The sequence below is a fragment of the Sitophilus oryzae genome, unplaced genomic scaffold (genome assembly GCF_002938485.1).
Source record: "Sitophilus oryzae breed Bouriz unplaced genomic scaffold, Soryzae_2.0 scaffold_357_pilon_pilon, whole genome shotgun sequence".
Lineage (NCBI taxonomy): Eukaryota > Metazoa > Arthropoda > Insecta > Coleoptera > Curculionidae > Sitophilus > Sitophilus oryzae.
Genome location: NW_022146926.1, coordinates 2,068,817 through 2,092,152, shown reverse-complemented (window position 1 = coordinate 2,092,152; position 23,336 = coordinate 2,068,817). Strand labels below are relative to the sequence as shown.

At 32.9% G+C, this 23,336-nt stretch overlaps 3 protein-coding genes across 7 annotated transcripts in view; 1 reads left to right on the top strand and 2 right to left on the bottom strand.

Moving 5' to 3' along the window:
• LOC115884810 (dnaJ homolog subfamily B member 6-B) overlaps positions 1–20,688 on the bottom strand; it is a 121,522-nt gene extending 100,834 nt beyond the window's left edge. For 2 of the 4 annotated variants that reach the window (XM_030903503.1, XM_030903506.1), the window contains exons 1-2: positions 20,640–20,688; positions 15,548–15,632 (exon numbers count right to left, since the gene is read on the bottom strand). The gene's annotated coding sequence lies outside the window, so the exon portion shown is untranslated. Of the gene's footprint in view, positions 1–15,547; positions 15,915–20,639 lie in introns of those variants that run through there. The other 2 variants (XM_030903502.1, XM_030903505.1) reach the window with 2 other exon arrangements.
• Positions 20,689–20,967: 279 nt separating this feature from the next.
• On the top strand, positions 20,968–22,365 carry LOC115884811 (MOB kinase activator-like 4). Its single transcript, XM_030903507.1, has 4 exons — positions 20,968–21,074; positions 21,249–21,412; positions 21,472–21,681; positions 21,743–22,365. The coding sequence occupies exons 1-4, from the start codon at positions 21,006–21,008 to the stop codon at positions 21,975–21,977; spliced, it is 678 nt and encodes a 225-aa protein (XP_030759367.1). The 5' UTR covers positions 20,968–21,005; the 3' UTR covers positions 21,978–22,365.
• Positions 22,274–23,294, bottom strand: LOC115884812 (probable peptide chain release factor C12orf65, mitochondrial). 2 transcript variants are annotated; one of them, XM_030903509.1, is made up of 3 exons: positions 23,128–23,294; positions 22,829–22,983; positions 22,274–22,777 (listed from the first exon to the last, which is right to left on the bottom strand). In XM_030903509.1, exons 1-3 carry the CDS (start codon positions 23,139–23,141, stop codon positions 22,557–22,559), a joined length of 390 nt encoding a protein of 129 aa, XP_030759369.1. In that variant the 5' UTR covers positions 23,142–23,294; the 3' UTR covers positions 22,274–22,556. The 2 variants fall into 2 exon arrangements, with proteins under 2 accessions (XP_030759369.1, XP_030759368.1); XM_030903508.1 differs by having other exon boundaries at positions 22,829–23,136.
• Positions 23,295–23,336: the final 42 nt, after the last annotated feature.

Sequence of the window (23,336 nt, the reverse complement as noted above, 5' to 3'; positions counted from 1 at the left end):
AAAGGGTTTAAAGCAGTAGTTCCCAAACTTATTTTTCTCGTGGGCCACTTTCAAAATTTTACTGGTTTCGGTGGACCCCCTGCTGCTACATTTCTACCACATTCTTAAAGTCGCCAAAAAATAAAAATTGTGTCACTTCTGAGTTCTGTCCCTATATTCCGATATGTAAAATAAAAACGAAAAATGGTACATTTTATATCACTTTATTTATTAAAAGAATAGAATTACAAGAAAAAATATTAAGGTAATATAGGTTCAGGTCATAATTTTAATTAATGGGAAGGATGTATCTGATGGAGTGTCAGCAAACGATCAATGTTTGGCTTTATTTTGTGAGCAATAACCGCAAATCCCCCGCTCTGTGATGTTTAATTTGCTCCTTTTTTTTTTTTTGTTAAGAGGTTTTAACGGCACTAAAACTCCTTTCGACAAGGTATGACGAGGGAAAAGCTATTAAAAATTTCCTTGCGATTTCCCACAGTCCAGGATATTTTTCGGGTATTTCTGCTTGCAGCCAAAATGTTGGGTAGCCTTTTCTAAATTTCACCTTCAGCTCCTCATTAGTGCTTAGCTCGAGCAGCTCCTCTTGTAATACAACATTGGCCACTTCCGTTTCATCAAATGGATTTATGATCCATGGTGGTATATCCATCGTCAGTATATCTTCAAACCTGGTTTTGAAGTCATCATGCAGAGCACTTAAATGTTGACTGTAGGTATGGATATCCTCATCAATACATTCTACCTGCGACAAGTTTGGAAATTGAGAGAATTCGCGCCGACTAATGTTTTGCTTCATAAATTTCAATTTCCCAAGAAAAGCCGAAATTATCCCCTTTGTTTTTATTAAATTCAGGCTGTCCCCTTGTAACTGCAAGTTAATATCATTAAATTTTTTAAACAAATCTGTCAAATACGCAATGTCTGCTTTGAATTTGATCAAGTTTTCTTTTAAATCTGGATCTCTACTTTCTAAGAACTCTAATATGGAATCGAAAACAGAGTAAAATCTCGTTAAGCATGCACCTTTCGACAACCAGCGTACTTCAGTATGTAAGAGCAGTCGTTGGAAGTCTTCATCATTTTCGTCGCACAATTGAGCAAATAAACGCGTATTCAATGCATTGCTTCTGATTTTGTTGACAGCTTTTATTACAAAATGAAGAGATTGGTTCAACCTGTCACTTAAATGTTTTGCCACAAGATGTTGTCGGTGGATTACGCAATGAATAGCTGTAAGTCCTGGTATAATTCTTTTGAGATGACTTATAAACCCACGATATCGCCCGACCATTGCAGGAGCTCCGTCTGTTGCCACTGAAATAATGTTTGTAAATGGGATCGATTTTTCCGTAAAAAAATTACTCAGGACATTAAATATTGATTCGCCTTTAGTGTCAGTCTCCAAAGTTCTGGCAAATAGCAATTCTTCGTGAATTTCTTCCTCAACAATAAATCGGACATATGCCAATAGTAATGCTTCATTACTGGGTAACGTTGACTCGTCCAGTTGTATAGAAAAATGAGTTTTTTGCAGATGATTGCACAAAAAGCTTTCGATATCAGAGCTCATTTCATCAATGCGTCTTTGTACAGTATTGTTACTTAATGGAATTCTTTTTAGTACGTCAAATGGAGATTTGTGCAAAACAGTTTTTAAAACCTCTTCAACAGCGGGTAAAATTAATTGTTCTCCGATAGTGTGCGGTTTTCCAGATTTTGCTATAAGTAATGAGATATTGTAAGATGCCCGCAAGCCATCATCGTTACTTTGAGATGTTGAAGCGAACATACTGTGCATGGTGGGTCTCTTTCCATATTTTTCTTTCAATGTTTGAAAATATTTTAAATCTTTACCTATTTTATCAGTATGACACCTTTTTAGATGATCTTCGAGCTTTGATGGTTTCATAGAGTCATTGCTCAAAACTTTGTTGCATAATAGGCACATGGGCAATTGTTTGTCTGCCTCTGATGGAACAAAACCATATTTCAAATAATCGATACTATATTGTCGACATTTTTTCTTTGCTGTAGCCATGTTTCGTGTCAGTTACCTTACCTGTAAAAAAAAATGTTTTAGTAACCAAGTTTTTTCTGAATATAGGTATCACACACAGCCTTTGTCAGCACGCGGAAATAAATTACGGCTTGTAAAGGGACCAACTAATAAACCGCTGAGACAAATACAGACGTTTTCACAAAAACGACGGTATCAATTTTAAAGTACATAATTTACCACTAATTTTTAATAGTATAAATAAAATTGGTGTACTCAGTATCGAATACTGATCATATTTGTGTAGGAAAAATAAAAGTCGAAATCCCAAAATTGTCCATAAAAACGATAACTAACATTTTATTAAATCAATGAGTTCACGCGCTCCGTGTATTTGCGTATTTTTTGTCTGCGGCTTCATTGTTAAAACGTGACAAACTGGCATCGAAGTCCAAGCCCCGCCCTTTTCCCCTGTCGCCCGCGCACCGCTCGCTCTTTCCGAAAGGAATAGTTTTGATAAAATAGTTACTTCAAAACCAATTTAAAATGATTATGAAATTACTGTTTTATAAAATTAGTAGTTATTTGCAAGAAAAATTACAAAATTAATTGCTCTGCAATATTGCTTATTCGGCCTTTTAGAGAGGCAGTGTTTCTCTCGTGAAAAAGACAATTGAATAAAACGTGCTGTGTTTGTCTTCAAATCGAAGAGGACAATTAAAATATCTGTAAGTTACTAAGTTACCTATCTATACAGGCCGTTGTGATCAACCGACTAGTACACGTAAACAAAATACTTAAATTACTATAACAAAAAAAGTAGGTTACTTACTTTTTCTCCGGCACTAGCAAACACAGATATAAATTTTCTCACAACTTTTTTTCCAAATTCCGCCTTTTTTTCGAAATTCCGGAAACAAATGAATGCGTTTGCCTTTGGCATCAAGTATTTATAGTGGTGATCAAGTTCATGTCTGAACAAGCATTAAGCATTGTCGGGCGGATAGCGCTTTTGCAAAAAGACTTGCAGTCTGTACACGAAATTGTACGTAATATCGAATACGCAAGTTTGGACAAGTAACAGTCGCTTGCCTTATTAAAATATTATCTGCTTAGATAGGTACTTAAAACAATGTAGGTAGGCCCTTATAAAAACTATGCTTACATTTTTGCTCTTTACTATCAAAAGCAGATAAATTTTCGTGGACCCCCATTAACATCTTATGGACCCCCATTTTTTGTTCACGCCTACGTAGACCCCCAGCAAGTCTCCCGTGGACCCCTGGGGGTCCACCTGGACCACTTTGGGAATCACTGGTTTAAAGGGTAAAAAGAGTTTTTAAAGGGTTTTAAGTTAAAAAAAGAGTTTAAAGGGTAAAACCCATTTAAAGGGTTTTGACTGTTAACCCTTGTGTTTGATAAACATTAAAGTTAACTAACGTCAACCATATCTAAACCACCGATATTTATCTGTGTTAACAAGTTGTCGGAGCGTCGCGATCTGACTCTCTTATCTATTTAATCCGATTCAGTACCAATCAACATCCAGCCTACCTCATTCTTCCTCACGATTGAACCGAAAGAAATCTTAAACGAACTCGAGTATCGTTGTTGTTTTGATTTCTGTCGGCGTAAATCGTGCGGAGGCTTAAGAATAAGTCTGCGTGACCGAGCGAAAAGCTTATGCAGATCGCAAGAAGTGAATAAATAAACATTATACTATAAAGTATGTCTGTATAGAGACAAAACATGGTTACAATGATCTGTAAAAATCATAGATTACTTAGTTTTGTACTTTACTTAGTTTTATAACATGTCTAATTAAATTTGGATGAAAAGAATATTGTTGGTTGCTGTAGGTAATTTTATCAGGAAAAATTTAAATAAATAAAAAGGACTTTTTAGGTAAAAAAAGTCGCGAGGACAATTCGCTCCAAAAAAGGACTGTCCTCTTCAAAAAAGGAGAGGTGGCAACCCTAGTTGTTGAATAGGTGTTTCATTCATTCCAGTATTTTGTGCCTTTGAGGCAGGGTTGGCATGATTTAAATCATTTGATTTAAATCAAGTGATTTTTTTACTTTTAATCATGTGATTTAAATCAAAAAAATAACTGTAAAAGTTATAAAAGCGTGTCCTAGAAAGCTATAGAAAATATTTCTATAATAAACATAACAGTTAATAAATCGAAAAATAATCGTAAATGTTATAAAACTATATAAAAATATCTCATCAATTCATCAATTGAAATATTAGGCAGATTTATTTTAAAATTTTTGTATAAGTGACAAAAATTCGCTGTTCAAATACATATCATTCGCAAAGTCTAGTGCAGAACTAGGTTGTTCTAATATAGAGACTATATCTTCATTCCCGAGAATCTATAATCGTCAGAAAATATTTTGCTTTATTTTTTTTTTTTTGAAACGGTTGTAAATGTTGTTTCCAAATTCCTACCGACATTTTGATCTGCAGTAAGTACTTTACAGTTTGATATTAGATAATACATACTAATTTCATTCTTGACTTAAGACTATTTCCGAACAATAGTGTATTGTTTTATTAGGAGTAAAAATTATACTTTTTTTGACGATGATGTACCATTGCGATTTAAAAAAAATTAGTACAACAAAATATGATTTAATCTGCTGGTCTATAATAAAATATTTTTGAAACTTGAAAAATTGCCCATTTTTAAAAGGTATGTAAATTTTTTATACTTTTATTTCGCCACGTATACCTACCAATTTTTACCAAATTCACGGTAACGCCTAAATAGTTAAGTGACATAACTGTATTGTTTTCATAGTGACGACCATATCCACTTCGCGATATCCTTATAGAACAGGAGTTCTATCTGGGACTACTAATTCTTGTACTACTTTTTTTTATCGCAATGGTACCTTTGAAGGACCATCGTAAGCTATTCCGACGTTACAGGGGGGCACAAAAAGTACATTTTTACTCCGAATAGAAAATAATATTTTTTTAAACATTACAAATAAACAGAGTTATAAAGATTTAACCATTTAGGATAGGTCTTTAATTGGAAATAAGTCTTGGTCATTTGGAAATCCGATTTAAATATTGTTTTGAACTAAAATCAAAAAAATCTGCATTAAATTAAAAAAAATCTGATTTTTTTGATTTTTTTTTTAAAAATCATGATTTTTTCCAACCCTGACTTTGAGGTGACATAAGGTCACATTTTTATTTTTAACAATGCGATTGATTCTCATGAATATTGTTGGTTTTTACTGGAATTTCTAGTTTGAAAATACGTCATTTTACTAGGAAATTATTACTAGTCGTTATCAAGTGAAAACTAACAGCTGGGCTGTAAACCGATATACACACAATCGCACATATGACTTCAAACTACCCGTATACTTACCATATCGTATGCACTCATGTGGAAGTGTTTTATCTGTTTTCAAGTTGAAAATAGTGGCGTGTGTATAAAGGGTTTAAAATACTGTAATATTAAGGCTGATATTTCTGAAATCATTGCTTTTCTATTGAAAAAATATTAGATAGGTTAAAAACTTTATTTCTTCTCGCACGTTTTTTAATTGCTTCCATTTTTGAAAATTTTTGTATTCCTTTTCATAAGTTATTCGGGACTTAAACGGAAATAGTTTGGATAAGGCGTTTGTCGCCTCAGCCTGAATATCTGTTGCTAACTTACTTATTTCGTTTTGTGCCATTTCTGGCTCCGATTCAATCAGCAATCGACACGAAAGAGAATTAAAAAATATTGACTCAAAACTGACAACTAAAGAGACAGTTTTATTTATTTGTCAAATTACATAGAAACCAACGCCAACCCAGCACAATATTTTTTCTACTCGTAATAAATTCCATTTTTAAAACGTATACAAAACACCCTGTATATCAGGTACGTGGAGGATTCCCGCCACCCACCGAAGAACCGCTTAAAATACCAAAAATATATAGTTAGTCATAAAAACGCGGGATCTTCTACCAGACCAACGACCTTCATTTTTATTCGAAATTGCCTTTGTTTACTCTTTGGCCCGTTTGGTAAAATCAACAGCCCACGCGTTGATCGAATCCATATTATGACACACGCACAGACTTTATTAACGTTAAAATAATTAGGCCACACGCCAAGAACAAAAGCACTAAACGTTGTCCCGCACAAAGGAAAACCGAAAAAATGGAAGTTTTTTGTTTATTTTTGTTTGGTCGAAAACCGAGGACAAAATCCTGACGTACAAGCTCATGGGTGGTTGGACACGTGTGGGGTGCAAGGGGTATGGAAGCGATACATATAGCCTAGCTTACCCAAAAGTCAACCTCACCTTCACGTGGTGCACCCTGTTTACACAAACGAGGCTCTGACGTCCGAGTATAGGCGGTATAACCTTATACAACCCTCAGACCTACGATCTTCTGGGGAAAAGGAGTAATAAAATACACCTAGCCGGCCGAGAACGTAGCACAAGGGAACTATCGTCGCAGTCCTCACTGTGCCATAGCCATCCCGTGCTACAGTTGCAGCCAAAACTGTGCGGCAGCGTAACCGCCACAGTTAAACCTTTTCACGCAGCTTACACACAGCAATGATGGAACATTCGAGTGGGACAAAATTATCGTCCGGAGGTAAAATACCCCCTCAATCGGATCTCCGGGAGGGGTGCCTACTCGAGCGTATCATCGGAGAAACAAAAACATCAATGTTTTCACGTTCGCGGCGTGGAACGTCCGCACTCTACTGGACAAGATAAATTCAAATCGACCAGAGAGAAGAACAGCACTGGTCTCACAGGAACTCCACCGATTAAATATAGATGTTGCCGCTCTAAGCGAAACACGCTTTGCAGATAAGGTAGTCTCACTGAGGAGCATTACACCTTCTTTTGGAAAGGTCACCCCGCAACACACAGGAGAATTCATGGTGTAGGCATTGCGATCAAAAACGAAATCGCCACCAAGTTAACAGAAGTACCTATTGGTGTCTCCGAACGTCTTATGACCCTAAGGTACCCCATATCAGACAAAACTTACGTCAACAACATTAGTGCCTACGCTCCCACCCTTGACGCTAAAATTGAAGATAAGGATAAATTTTACCAAGCATTACAAAATGCCTTTCAACGAATTCCAAAGCACGAACGAATCATCTTGCTAGGTGACTTTAATGCCCGTGTAGGCAAACAACAGGAAATATGGCCTGACGTATTGGGAAAACAATGGAAAACGCAAATAGCAATGGTGAACGCTTATTAACAACATGCGCAGAGTATAATCTTTGCATCACCAATACGTGGTTCATGTTGATGAACAAGTTTAAAGATACCTGGAAACATCCTAGATCAGGCCACTGGCATCAATTGGACCACATAATCGTTCGAAGGATGCATCTAAAAGATGTTAGGCTCACAAAAGCTAGAATAGATGCCGAATGCGGCACTGACCACCGACTTTTAATTTCAAAAATGAAAATCCAGTTAAAACCCAAACATCCACGCTGTAAAAAGCAAAACAACATGACCAGATTGAACGTACGGGATCTAGAGAACAAGAATACCGCCGACGCCCTCCGGGAAGCCATCAAAGAATCACTTCCACCGATAACTTCAATCTCAATATTGGAAGCTGAACAAGACTGGACACAATTAAGGGATGCGATTCATAAAACCAGCGAAGCAGTACTGGGAAAGTCGAACAAAAAGAAACAACCAGACTGGTTTGACGAAAATCAACAGCATATACAGGCTTTTTTGGAACAAAAGCATAGAGCACATCAAGCCGTCACTGCAAATCCACTTAATCCAAGACTGGTAGATAACTTTAAAGCAGCCAACAACACCCTTCGAAGAGAACTGCGCCAAGTAAAGGATAACTGGTGGTCACAAAAAGCGAATCAGATTCAAGAGTACGCCACTCATCACGATTATCGTAAATTCTTCGAGGCTGTAAAAGAAGTATACGGTCCAACTAAGAAGGTAAGCTGCCCAATCATGGCTCAAAATGGCGAACTTCTAAAAGAGGAAGAACAAATCAGAAATCACTGGAAAGAACATTACAGCCATATCCTTAACCAAGAAAACAACCCCAATATGGAAGCACTAAACACAATACCTCAGTATAACAGCCTCGATGTATTAGACATCCCAATAACAGAACAAGAAATAAAGACCTCCATAAAACAGCAACAAATCAGCTGGCTGTGACGCGATTCCGGCGGAAATCTATAAGTGTGCAAGTAAAGAAATTATGGATCATCTTAAGGCTCTCTTTGATGTCGTATGGGAAAGCGGAGAGGTACCTCACGATTTTCGAACGCGAATATAGTGAATATATTTAAGAACAAAGGAAGTGCATCAGACTGCGGAAATTACCGGGGAATTTCGCTATTGGCTATCGGCGGAAAAATTCTTGCAAAAATAATGTCAAACCGCCTGCACCCATATATAGAAAAAATCCTTCCAGAATCGCAAAGGGGTTTTCGTACCAACCGCGGCACCGTCGATTCCATATTTTCCATCCGTCAACTACAGGAAAAAGTAAAAGAGCAGGAGTCTAAACTTTATGTTGCATTCATCGATCTAACAAAAGCCTTCGACTCTGTGAACAGAGATGCGCTTTGGGCAATTATGGAAAAGTTCGGAGTACCCAACAAATTTCTTACAGTGTGTAAAAGCCTCCAAAACAACAAGTCAAGAGTGTCACATCATGGATCACTGAGAGACCCATTCCTAACAAATACAGGAGTTAGGCAGGGATGTGTCTTAGCGCCTCTCCTATTCAACATATTCATGGCAGCGCTCTCCATTATAGTGGACAGCAAACTGCAGGAGAGAGGATTGGGCATTAGATACTGATATGACGGCGGTCTGTTCAACATAAAAAGACTCAGGGCAAAAACACGTACAAAATTTATCACAGAACTTCAATACGCTGACGACTGCACTCTAGTTGCAAACACGGTACAACAATTACAAGAAATGTTGAACACATATACCTGGGCATACGAGGCTTTGAGCCTTAAGCTAAACATCGACAAAACTAAAATCATGTGCACTCACCCGGAAGATCACAACAATGCTATAAAAATCGGAGAAGAACTATTGGAATATGTGGCGGAATTCAATTACCTTGGCAGTTTGATTTCGGAAAAGGCCAATATTGACTCTGAAATTCAGCACAGGATTAGTAGCGCCTCAAGGGCATTCTGGAAATTAAAAGACAGGGTTTTCTACAATCATGACTTGAGTACAAAAACAAAACTTGCAGTATACCGAGCAATTATAATCCCCACCATGATATATGGGAGCGAAACCTGGGTGCCTTACCGCCGACACATGAACGCATTGAACAAGTTGCAACAGAGACACCTTAGACAACTCTTAAGAGTCCGGTGGTTCCATCATGTCTCAAACGTATCGGTCCTTGAAAAATCTAACTGCGAGAGTATTGAAGTCATGGTCACAAAATCCCGCTTAAGATGGGCTGGTCACGTATGCAGAATGCAAGAAAACCGCATACCAAAATCTCTGCTTTACGGTGAGCTTGTGGACGGTAAGAGGAGGCCGGGTGGACAACTGAAAAGATACAAGGACATTTTCCACGAAAATTTAAAGGGAATTAACATGCAGAATGAGTGGGAAAAAGCAGCTCACAATAGAACTCAATGGAGAAGGGTTGTAAACTCAGTTAACAGCGGCAACCAAAAAGTAGAGAGGCAACAAAGCAATGAGATTTTTGAATGTCCGGAGTGCGGTAGGCAGATAACATCACGTATCGGGCTTTTCAGTCACAGAAAAGCTCATGAAAGAAAACGCCTTGCGTGACCATTTTCTTTATGTGTGTCAAATACTCGTCAGCGAGTAACGGCTGTATGTATGTATGTATGTATGGACACGTGTGGTACATTTTTGAGTCGATACCTGTGTGGATACAAAAATAATAAGTCTATAAAAGAGGAAACCAGTACTTTCATTTTTACTAGTTGGTATCCAAAATTAGGCTATTACAAGGAGGTCAATTTATAAATATATTTAAATTCACTCTACGCCCATGTATTTTTATATGTATTTTTTGAATAAGTCGAAGCAGATTCAAATTTAAATGCTCTTTCAAACTAAATTAGGGTTTCCTATAGGTACCTATCTGGCTGGCTCAGATTTTGAATAAAAAGCGATTTTTCAATAAAATTGCAATCAAGATGGCTGGATTGGTTTGGTCGCCATGGCAATTTTCTAGTGAAAATCCAATATAAACATACCCTACAAGCCTTCTAATAGATAAAAAGTATCTGGTCGATTAGTAACCAATTGGCACAGTCCGAAAATTATCGATTTTTATTTTCTCTGTTTTTATTGGTCGCTTCAAAATTCAGAGTAACAAAAAATATTTTTCTGTAGTAAAAGACCGTGAAATACGCCCCGCCATCTGGTGCTTTACATCCATAAACGTCTTAGGTTGAGCTACTTTAAAAATTCATATACAAGGCTACAAGTCATCGTAATATAAATCAAACAGCTACTTTTTTATTTTTCTTGATAAAATACTTACTTATTAAACTACTGTAGATAAATTAAATAAAAGTAAACTGTTATAAATTTAAATAAAGTTCATAAACTAAGTAATGTCGATTTTGAAAATAGCTACTAACTGTCACTAGCAACTTGCCATGGCGATACCAGCCATCTTGATTGCCATTTTATTAAAAAATCGCTTTTTATTCAAAATCTGAGCCAGATAGGTATATGAAACCCTAATATAGTTTGAAAGAGCATTTAAATCTGTTTCGACTTATTTTAAAAAATACAGGGTGTTGCATTTGAAATAACGAAGTTTTTATGTAAAATAAATATTTAAAATAGACCAGCACTTTTTGATACCCCTGTATACATTTAAGGATGCAATAATTGTTTTTAGTAAAGTTTATTTCTCTGGCTTCAAAGTCAGCAAAAGAATTAACTCTGCAAAGTAATGTACAGGGTGTTGACAAACTTTTTTATTATAGCATGTACAATATTTAAATATCTCAAAAACCAAAGCATTTAAACATATTAAACCCTTAGAATAAATGCCTTATTTTATGCCCAAGAATACAAAAATGAAATAAAATACCGGGTGTTCCGCAAAAAAAAACACTAAATCACCACAATACACCAAAACACTGTTACTTTTACGCTGGACGCGCGTTTCGCTAACCATGTTAGCATCAGCAGCAGATGATTATAATCTCTTTGAGTTTATACCTATACCTATCTCTTTGAGTTTATAATCATCTGCTGATGATGCTAACATGGTTAGCGAAACGCGCGTCCAGCGTAAAAGTGTTTTGGTGTATTGGGTGATTTAGTGTTTTTATTTTGCTGTGTAACACCAAAGGTTCCAACCCTCAACTGTAACCGGGTGTTCCATAAGAAAAAATATAACTTTGGTATGGATCTTAGTGGACCTTAGTTCTGACACACCCTGTACCTTTCAATAATTTTATATTATGCACATTGCCTCTCTACATATATTCATACAAATTTTTGTTTCTACATCTTTCCGTTTTCGTATAATCAACCGAGGCGAATGAGGTCGCCACCCTGTATACAAAAAATGCTGATGAATGAAGACATTTTCAATATAAAGAAAAAGAAAAGAAAATATTCAATATAAGAAATAGAAATATATAATAAAAAGTATTAATATTTATTATTAAAAAATAATAATAGGTAGGTATACTATAAATACAGAATTACTGGAGTAAATTTTTCCTCGGAGCATTTTTTTTTCTGTTAAAAAAATAAAAGTTAAACATTAAGTTATATTACGGAAAGTTTATTTTAAATCCAAGCCCGCAACAACGCTAACAACAGACATATCAGGATGGTACAATAAAGTTGGTATAAAAAACACATAATAATGCAAATGAAACTGAAGAGGAAATACAAACGACACACACGCATTTTAAGTAGTACTTAAGTAAGACTTGTACCTATGTAAAATAATTGAATTTTCATGTTCATCTGAAAATAAAAACGAAGATACCTATCCCATTTAAACAATAACGTGCAAACACAAATACTGTAATATTGGTAATGGCAAGTATTTATTAAAAAAGAATTATTTAATAAAGCTTGTATCCTAAATATTCAATTTTATTTTAATAGTAGTTCTTTAGATTTATTTTTTTAATTTCAATGGAAGTTCTTGTAGGTATTTCAACCTTGGATGTAATAGATATGATTGCATATTATTATACATACCTATTCCTTTTAATAATAACATGCAAATAATGTATGTAAAATAAATCTGCATTTCCTGTTATTATTGAATAAAATATAAACTTTATTTCCTATAATTCTTTGATTATCAATACAGTATCTATTGGGAATATCTTATTAGATACCTACGAGAAATTAATTTTATTTCTTTAATAAACTTTAAATTAAATCACTTGATTTTAAGACTAATTAAATTTGACCAACAACTTACAACAAAAGTTGAGTCAACTCTAGACTAAAATTTGGACATATAACAGCAATAGTAATTAAAAATTCTAGTAAGTAATTACAAAACTTGTGTAATTAATAAAATTAAAGAAAACCAAAAGGAACTTTAACATTAATTAAAAACAGCAATAATTGTTATGTCACTTTGTACCAAACAAACATTGAAATGTATTAAAGCCAAGTCAATGACACCGATATTTACAAAGCGTGGACAAAATTTATTATAAAAGGTTCATACAGTGCCTTCTATTAAAAGATCAGCCTACGGGCGGACTTTTGTTTACTTCATCAGCTGTACATACTTAGATATTGGGTTAGATTCCGTTTCATATTTTGTCGGTTGATTTTTGGTTTTAACTCTTTGATTTTTGGTATTATTTATTATTGTAGTGCAAAAAACTGATTATTTTGGTGTTTAAGTGACATAAACTACTACCAGATATATGGTCACTCTCGGTTTCGCATAAAAAAATAGAAAAATTGAAAAATTACACGTTGTGTAAGTGATTTAACCTAAAAGTGCCCATACATTTTCTACTCATCGTGATTTTTGTGTGTGTTTTTTAAGACTCTAACAATTCATCAATAAAGCTTAAGTGGAGTGTGTTTTTGGTGCTATGCCTCATCTTTGTTGTGTTCCTGGTGGAAAGGATAGTTATGCTAGGCAGCCTAAAGTGTCCGGAAGAGCAAGAAAAGTGGGTACGAGTTATAAATCAAGAGAATTCTATTGAAAATATCTTTAATAAATTTAAAAATAATATTCTCCCATGATAGTATTAATGAAAACTGGACAATTATGTTTATTTTATTCATATTGTGGAATCTCCACTCCAAGTGTTGTTGGTTCAGCTTCGATAGATTCAAACACGTAACTAGGTATTATGATCTAGGGAAAAATAAAGAATATGTGTATTAAAGATCATGAAAAAGATTATTACTTTGAGTTCATTTTAAAAAAGATTTTTGTAAAGACAAGACAGATACAGTTTAAAAGAAGAATGTGTTTTTGTTTGATAATATATAATGTATGTCAAGCATAACATATATTTGTTCAGTAATTTTTAATGAAAGGTGTTGATTATTTATAATACCAAATTAATATCAAATATTTAAGTGATGGCTGAATAGAATATGAATAAAATAACAATAAAATTGGTATATTTGCATAATACAAAATTAAGTTTTAAGAATAAAGGTGTTACTAAAAATACAAAGAAATTCATATTTCTTTGTTTTAATTGGTCTAATGTTATTTACATTTTACGTAAGAATTATACCGTATCACCGAAAAAAATCGGCGTCTAGTTGGCTTGGAAATGAACATCGATGACATTCCCTAAATAACTGTACATATAAAATAATTAACTAGAATTTTACAATCTTGGAAAATTTGATATTCTTGAACCTTGTTTCTAAATATTCTAAATTTTTTGATTTTCTTGGAATTTAGGTTCGGGAAAAACGCTGATTAAGTTTTCATTTCGTTTTTCATTATTTTTATTTGGTTTAAGAAAAACGTTTCGGCTAACATTATAGCCTTCATCAGTGCTGTGTCATATGAAAAAAATAGTGTCGAATATAATCCAAAAAATTACATATAAAATATTCACACCACGCACATAATGTTTACTGCGTACTCCATAGTCAATGTAGATAATTTTAGTGTTAAGAATAATAATTTTAAAAAATATGTGGTCATCTTTTGATAAGTTTATATTAGTTTATTATTTGCAGTAAACATTATAAGGTGTGAATTATATTGTATCTGTAATTTTTTGGATTATATTCGACACTATTTTTCTCATATGACACAACACTGAGAAGGCTATAGTTAGCCGAAACGTTTTTTTAAACCAAATAAAAAAAATGAAAACCCAAAATGAAAACTTAAATCAGCGTTTTTTCGCGAACCTAAAAATCCCAAGAAAATCAAAAATTTTAGAATAATTTTACATATAAAATGCCAGCGATCTTCATTTCATAGCCATCGCTGACGCCTTCTTTTAGATAATATTGTATTATTTGTAAATATAATTTTTCGAACACTGATACTTGCAAAATATACATATAAATTTTGTGAATGCAAATAATAATACATCACTATTAGTAGATATTGAATGTTTTTCGTTAAATTAGATCGATTTTCAAACCCCAAAATTTAAAATATATTTACATTTTACCCGTTATCTTATGTACCTATACATTATTTGTACATTGTAAAACATTTGCTGCATTTGTATGGTTCATAGTTTATTTGCCAAAGTATTTATTACTATAAATAGGTATATATGTTGTAGTTATTAACTGTATATTATGTATATTTCATGTAAACTATATCATTTTTAAAATACAAACCAAAAATCTGAGGAATAATTCTGTTTTCCATGTATTCTACAACATATTTATTAATCCGTTATATCTAACTAGCGTGACGTCATAAATCTCGCCCGGAGGCTGATCTTTTAATAGAAGGCACTGGTTCATATGAATTTTTGAATATTATTCCTTTCTGAATATTTTGTATCCAAGTCATTTTAAAAATCGGGCGTTAAAAATAGAAATACTGGTTTCATTTTGCTCTCCCATGGCCTTCAAATTAAAATCAAAGATCACACGGTGCCACATTATTTTAATTCGATATACAATAGCTAAATATGTTTCATCTAAATAATTACAAGTCATTGATTATTAGATTATACGTAAAAGCAATTTAAACAGCTTAGGCAGAGCAAACAGTAAAATAACATTAGGAAATTGGAAACCCAAAGCGTTGTAATAGGACAATTTTCCAATCTCACGACAAATATTTTCAAAATATGTAATGCTTCCAGCTGACTCAAGGTCATGCGTCGTACATTGACTTATTTAGCGAATCTTGAAAGGTAGGTAATGCTTTAAGCTTTTGAATAGATTCATTTTTACAGAATGTATTTGAGTTATTTAAAAAGAAAGAAAAGTATTTCGCTCACACCTGATGCTAAAAGTGAGTGCATTACTTAAAACATTACGCAATGATCGCAATCTACAGATCACTAAAAATAAAAAATAAACTTTTTAAAAAACTTACCTTATCTATGTAGAAAATAACTCCTTATTAGAATTATCCTAGGAAACGGAACGGTTTACTGAGACGAATAATCTCCCATTGCTGGCTGAAAAACACAAAACACCTGGTCAGTGATGAAAGTGGCGTAATTTTTCCGATAAAAAAAGCTAATCAGATGACTGACGTGTAGGTTGTTATCGATTAGATCGAGGAATGCACTAGTACACGAACGTTACCGTATCTCGAGAAAAACTGAGAAAATCGTGGAATTATTGAACTAGGCTTGAGAGCGATTCAGACTGGCTCACGTTCGAGGTTCGATGTTCTATCGCGGTCTAGAAGGAGCTGTCGCTGAACGAATCCGCGCTCGACCGTTTGCCTCTGCCCGACAGATAAAAGAGCGGAGGCAAATAAAATTTTACAGTGGCGGGGACAGCGTCCCGTTTTTTTTTGGTACAATTTTTATCCATTATAGAGAAAAAACGGTTTTAGTACTTGTGATACCTATTCGATATCGCGTATTTTGTGGTATGAACATAATATAGAGTCTATCCAACGCGAGTCAAGGAAGATTTCGACAGACGACATCCGAAAAATGACAGAGTATACAATTTGTCTGTGAATTAAAATCACAGACACAAGTATTGTCACTGTCAGGGATCAATTTTTAATTAATTTAAATGTCCAAGATACGAGGACTCCTCCCGTTGGACAGACTAGTCATATCCCGTTTATTCGAGATCCCGTTTTCAAATCCCGGGATAAGAATCTATAATCTCGGAAATCCGGGATTCACTATCAGAATAATAAATTTAATCTAAAGAAACACTTAATAAAAATGCAGCTACATAATATATATCAAAAATAAAATAAGAAAGGAGCTTTATTAAAATATTTGTTGCAAAAAAATAGCAAACAGATACAGGGTGGTCCGAACTGTATGCCGGAAACTTCGGCAGCATATTCTGCAGATAAGAATATGCAAAAAAGTTCGTATAAATGTATGTCCTAAACTGCTTAGTTTCGAAGATACAGGGTGTAGAGTTTTCATTGTTATTTCTATTTTTCTAAATAATTTTTGAACTAACGTCAATATTTAGATGAAAATTAGTGTCTGGGAGTTTTTTGACATTACAAATTTGATTTTGATGTCAACATGGCACCTATTTGTAGGGGGCGCCACCTACATGTGTTTAACTGTTTTAAAGAGTAATAAGTTTTCGTCCGTACCTGTATGAAACTGCTGAGTGACAAAATATATATTTCCGTGACTTTTTAGGTAAAAAATATCTCTTGGTGAAAATCGCTACGAGCAACCGTTCTCAAGATATTTACAATAGAAATTAAAAAAAAAACAGTTTAAAAGTTTAAAGTTTTATTTTTTTTTTGTATTGACAAAAAAATAAACATGTTGATAGTTATTTGACTGAAATTATAAATTTTGGAACTTTTTATTTTTTTTTAATTAATCATAAATTTTTCTTTGAAAAAATAATGATAAAACAGTTTCTGTGGAACTTTTGGTCCAAAAACATTCCAAATTTATGACTTCAGTCTAATAACTATTTAGTCAACATGTTCAATTTATGTCATTAATGACAGGTATTGATAATTTCGATTCCAAATATCTCGAGAACCATTACTCGTAGCGAATTTTTCCAAGAGATTTTTTTTACGTAAAAAACGTCGTAAATGTATATTTTTTTACTCAGTATTTTTATACAGGTACGGACAAAAAGTTGTTACTCTTCAAACCAGTTAAAAAATATGTAGGTGGCGCCCTCTACAAGTAGGAACCATATTGATATCAAAATCAAATTTCTCATGTTAAAAAACTACCAGACACCAATTTTTTATCTAAATATCGACGCTACTTCAGAAATTATTTGGAAAAAAATCGAAATAAAAATGAAACTTCTACACCCTGTATCTCCGAACATAAGCATTCTAGGATATACATATGTTTATATAAACTTTTTTACCTATTTTCATCTGCAGAATATGCTGCGAAGTTTCCGGAATACAGTTCGGACCACCCTGTATAAGTTTTAGATATTGACGTTCTGCTTGGTATAAATAAAATATGATCTTTGAAAGACTAAAGTGTATAAAGTGGAATAACTTTAGATTGGGCATTTAAATTTTTCGAGATTTTCGGGATCCCGGGATTTTTGGGACAAACACACACAGGGATCCCGGTTCGGAAACCCTACATACTATCCTATGCAATACGTTTAGAGTAGTACGCATACCCTTTCTGATACGCCTATGGCCAAAACTAGTTTTAAAAAAGAGTATAATAGTAGGTACCCTAGACTCTAGGTACCTATGTAACTCACCGGAAAATTTAAATACACACAACGCCTTTTGCTCTGCCTGTGGTTTAACCGTGGCTAACGTCATATTCAAGACCTGACTGTTTTGACAGTTCTACCGAAGTGGTCGAGAATTAGTAGTCGTAAACAAACCAATTGTTTTCATTAGTTTCGCAACAAATCTGTGTTTTTACGCCTTTACTGTGCCTTGTAGCAGCAATTATAATAAGTACTCAGGAGCTGTCTACATTCTCTTTCCCAACAATATTAACTGTAACTAAGTCACGTCCAAAACCTACAGAAGATGCTGTGCCTACAATTTTTCCAAATCAACCCTCTTATATGACTGTGCATGTTCCCATAAAGAGAAAACATCCCGATGAAAGAAAACAAGATTTGGAAATTCAGGATGAAATAAATATTGAAAATTATTATTATTACTATAAAATGGCAATATATTTTAAAGAAATTAAATGAATTTGTACTTTATTTCAGTATTTTATATAAAAAAATGATATCTTTATCTTTTTATTTACGATTTATGGAGATGGTTACTTGATGAACATCGAACTACAAATTACTTAATGATAATAGTTAATTCTACCTGATATCCACATTTCTTAAATATGTTAGGCAAATTTTTACAATTATTTTTAATTAAACTTTAAAATGTATTCCCTTATCATACACAATACATTTCCTTAACTTGTCGATAAAGTATAGTTTTCAATTTTTTTAATATTTGGAAACTTTATCACAAGGTATATTATTACTAGCTACTAAATACTCGCTAACGCAATTTTAGGACATGCTTTTTATTATCTGTATTTTATTCTGTTCATCTTATGCTGTTGTTTATTTCATATTAATATTCGTGTTTTAGATCTAAATTTTAATGCTTTTCAATTACTTTAACGCGATAAAAAGTTAATGTTATTTTTTAATACCTTTGTGTATAATATTTTTCATATTTATATCTGGCAAAACTATCAATAAATACTATTATTTATGCAAAAACTATATGCAGTACCATATGGCACAATTCAAAAGCCCGACTATTGCGGTGACGTCACAAATAGATGTCTCTGGCCTGTATCTCATGTTGGTTATGGTACCTATTTAACTTACCGGAAAATTTAAGTACACACAACGCCTTTTGCTCTGCCTGTGGTTTAACGACTGACGCGTGCGTTTTACTAGACTATCCAGACTGCCATGCTTATTTAAATAATTTATATGTTTTTGACATCTTTATAAAGCTGAATAACTAGTTAATTATAATGACAGAAACAACCATCAGATTTCAAAAAAATGAGAGTATTTATACTTAATCAAAAATAGCATCTCAGAATAAACATCCCTAAATACTATCCTATTATTATTATGGTTGTGCCGTGTGAAATCCGTTTGTGGGAAAAATCTATACAGGACCAAAAAAAAACTAATAAATTATCAACATTTTCTACTTGAAAACACTCCCTCGTCTAGACTTGACCGTTGAAAATTCGTTCACCTTTTAGATGCATTTAATTCTAGGGGTGGGTTCTGTTCCTAACCCTATCAGACAATATAATATCAGTCTCGACAAAATTAGTTATTTTCCTGGAATTTAAAAAAATACATATTGTTATTATCCACGAGAGAAAGATTTGTAACGCTTCCAAAACATTACGTTAAAATACATTTTCAAGGTTACAAAGTGCGGCATCAGCACCATAAGGCAACCGCATTATTTAACTAGTTTCCTATCGAGAGATAGAGATACAATAAACACATTCAACAATAGCAAAACTGTATTCCATATGTAGATGGAATTACGCAATTTCCATTTTAAATTTAGAATCGCGACATCGCGAAAGGCAGAATGACACTATATTCGGCAGGAGGAACTATTTTTAAAATTGAAGGCAACTTGCCAAAATCACTTTCTAACTATGAAATTTTAAGAACTCATTCTAAGGTGGTTCGCAAAAAATGTTAGCATTTTTTTGTCAAAATATGTATGAAATTACAAATAAAAAACTATTGGAAATTACACCTGGTGAATAGAAAGAAATTAGTTATTATTTAAGGAACTTTAAAGTATTTTTGCATATTTATTAATTCATTTTTTAATAATAACCATTTAATTTCTTATTTATTTTTTTATTAAATAACAACAATAATATAAGGACAGAAAGTAATTTTTGAATTAAAAAATAGTTTGAATTTACTACACTGCGTGGAGAGGTGCCATGCCATAACCATTTTAATCATGAAATATAGGTTTTTACTATACTTTTTGTGAATATTCCTACATTAAATACGTAGAAATTTAAACATTTAAACATTAAACGTTTAAGAACAAATAAACACTTGTCAGATACAACCCTTTGTTTTTACTGATTCGCCTGAATTTCCAGCTAAGCTCTGCTAATAATTAATTAGGTATATTTTATAAATTGATAAAACTTATAAATTAAAATAATATTCTACAAAAAAAAACGATCTAGTAGTATTATATTATTTGCATTTAAATGATAACTAATTTATGTACCCATAAAGCACTTTACTATATACCTAGAAAATTATACTATATATTCTCACACTGAACACTTAACTAACAAAAAATAGGTAGGTCGATATAGGTACTTAAATAATGCGGTTTTATGGACCTTGCCTAATGGGTACCTATTTAAATTATAGTCCCATAGTGGGCCATAAAGAAACAAATCAATAATTTGAAGACAATCTATAAGGTGGTTACAAAACGAATATATTTTAGTATAAAAAGCAGATAACTCATGCTTTGTACTTACCCTTTAACTTAATGTAATATATTTATGTAAATTATCTATGTCCATAAATAATAAAACAAATTAAAAACTACAAAAACCAAACATTTCTTTAAAAATGAAACTGGAAACAAGAAATTCCACAGATGACAGAATTCACCATAGAGTAATGTGAAAATTCTTCTTCCATTTCCTTTTTTAGGCCTCTGATGACAATTTTCACAACCCTTGAATGATATGATTTCGCTGATATCCACTGATCGCTGATACTTTAATATCGACTTGATGGACTTCTGTGGTTATCACTGTTATCTATGATCTGTGGTTGTCTATGGTTGTCATCTCTGGTTGTCATAATTGTCATATGTCATGTCAAAAGTTGTTATTTAAATGTCAAAGATGAAGATGGCTGATAGCTCTACGATTTTGCGAAGAAATAGACCTGGAACAAAAGCCAAGGTATAATTATTTACAGAACATTTCTACTCATATTAACTCAAAAACTTTTACTATTCTTTACATATATTTTTTTTGTTTAACACTCTAGTAAATATCTTTCTTAAGCCACCACCAAATTCGTCTACCAAATCTTATGCCAACAATCATAATACGCCTATCTTATACGTTTTTTAGGATTTTTGTCGATGGCCAGATGAACCTTTTGAAGAAATGGATAGCACGTTAGCGGTGCAGCAATATATTCAGCAATTAATTAGAAAAGATCCAACCAATATTGATTTAATTCTAAAAATGCCTGAAACTCAAGACGAAGGTGTTTGGAAATATGAACATCTAAGGTTTGTCAAACTTAACTTTCTTAGGGAGCGTATTAATGTAAATTGATTATAAAATTTAGGCAATTTTGCATGGAACTAAACGGTTTAGCTGTCCGGTTACAAGGTGAATGTCATCCTGAAACTTGCACACAGATGACAGCAACTGAACAGTGGATATTTCTTTGTGCCGCCCATAAAACTCCTAAAGAATGCCCCGCCATAGATTACACTAGACATACATTAGATGGGGCGGCGTGTTTGTTAAATAGTAATAAATATTTCCCTAGCAGGTATGTCAGTATAAAACATTTTGAAAAAGATCGAATCTGAAAATCTGGTTTTTTTCTTCAGGGTTAGTATAAAAGAATCTTCGGTAGCCAAGCTAGGATCCGTTTGCAGAAGGGTTTATAGAATTTTTTCACATGCTTATTTTCATCACAGGCTTATATTTGACGAATTTGAGAATGAGACATGTCTCTGTAAAAGATTTACTCAGTTTGTTACCAAGTATAACTTAATGTCTAAAGACAATTTGATTGTGCCCATTTTAGAGGACGAGAATACGCCAGGAGAATCTGAAGCATAAGCAGCCATTTTTATGTTGTTGGTTGTATAGTAACCTTTGCTAATTTTATGTATAATGGGTAGTACTAAATGTGATGAGGAGATAAATAATTAATAAAAATAGTTAGCAGGTACCTAGTGCGTTGCAGTGTAGATATTTTAAGTCAAAAACATCTGTTATGAATAATTTAGTAGGTACTATTCGGTACTATTTTAATTTATAAAACAAGACAAGTTCTTTTATACCCTCAAAAAACAATTTAAGTAAGGTATTTTTAGTTTAAGCTCTCTCATAATTATTCATTTAGAGTCATTTGATAAATTTTAATAGATTTATTGTGTTAAAGTATTATAGAAACTAAAATATACTGTGTATTATATTGTATGTGCATATTAGCAATCTCAAGAACGTCAATTTTTACAGTTCAGTTAATCATAAATTATTTGATTACATTATATAAAAATAGCATTGCTCCAATATTATATCTAGTTTGAATATTATTTTGTCGTATTAGGTATATAAATACTTTTTATTATAGACTCGGTGTTTATATTTTTTAAGAAAACACTACGGTAAGAACCAATTAAAGTAAACATTAATTTAGCTTATATTTTCTCTTTCCTTCCACGCATCCTTTAACTGTCTTAACTTTTCTTTTTTACATTCGTAGCTAGTTCTTTTCTTCTCTGTATATCTCTTTATCTGAGCATCAATACTATTATTTCCATTCAATAGATTGTCTAGTTTTGAAACAAGCAGTTGTCTAGCCTTTTTTCTATTCTGCTCTAAAAATCTAGTTTCTTGACATTTTACTACCAAACCTAATAATTTATATCATTTGAATTCTATATAAAATGATAAATAAATTGTACCTGTTGGAACGTGCTTTAAAACAACACAGCTTGATGTTGTGCTGATTTTTGATCCACCAGGGCCTGATCCTCTAACATGTTGCTCTTCTAAGTCGTTATCATTAAGAACAGGCACTTTCGAATGATCTATGTGTTTTTTAAAATTGGAATATTGTCTAAAGATACGTAAATAATCAAGTCTAATTCTGTTTAACATATTATATATAAAACTATTTTCTTAAGTAATAAAACAATGCCTTTCTACAATAGCCATTCTAGAGAAGTCTATATTTTATCACAGATGAGCTTAAAATACTAACCTCAAATTCATCATCTGTTATTTGTTTACTTTGAAAGTTTGAATTCTTTTTATATTTTTAAATACCATTACAAAGTTGTATTTTTCTGTACATTATCTCAGAAAAATTTTATATAGACCAGAACATTAATTTCTATGAAATAAAGTTGAAAAATATTTATCATATCTAAAAAAAACTTATGTTCAATTAATTATAAAATATTTAAATTA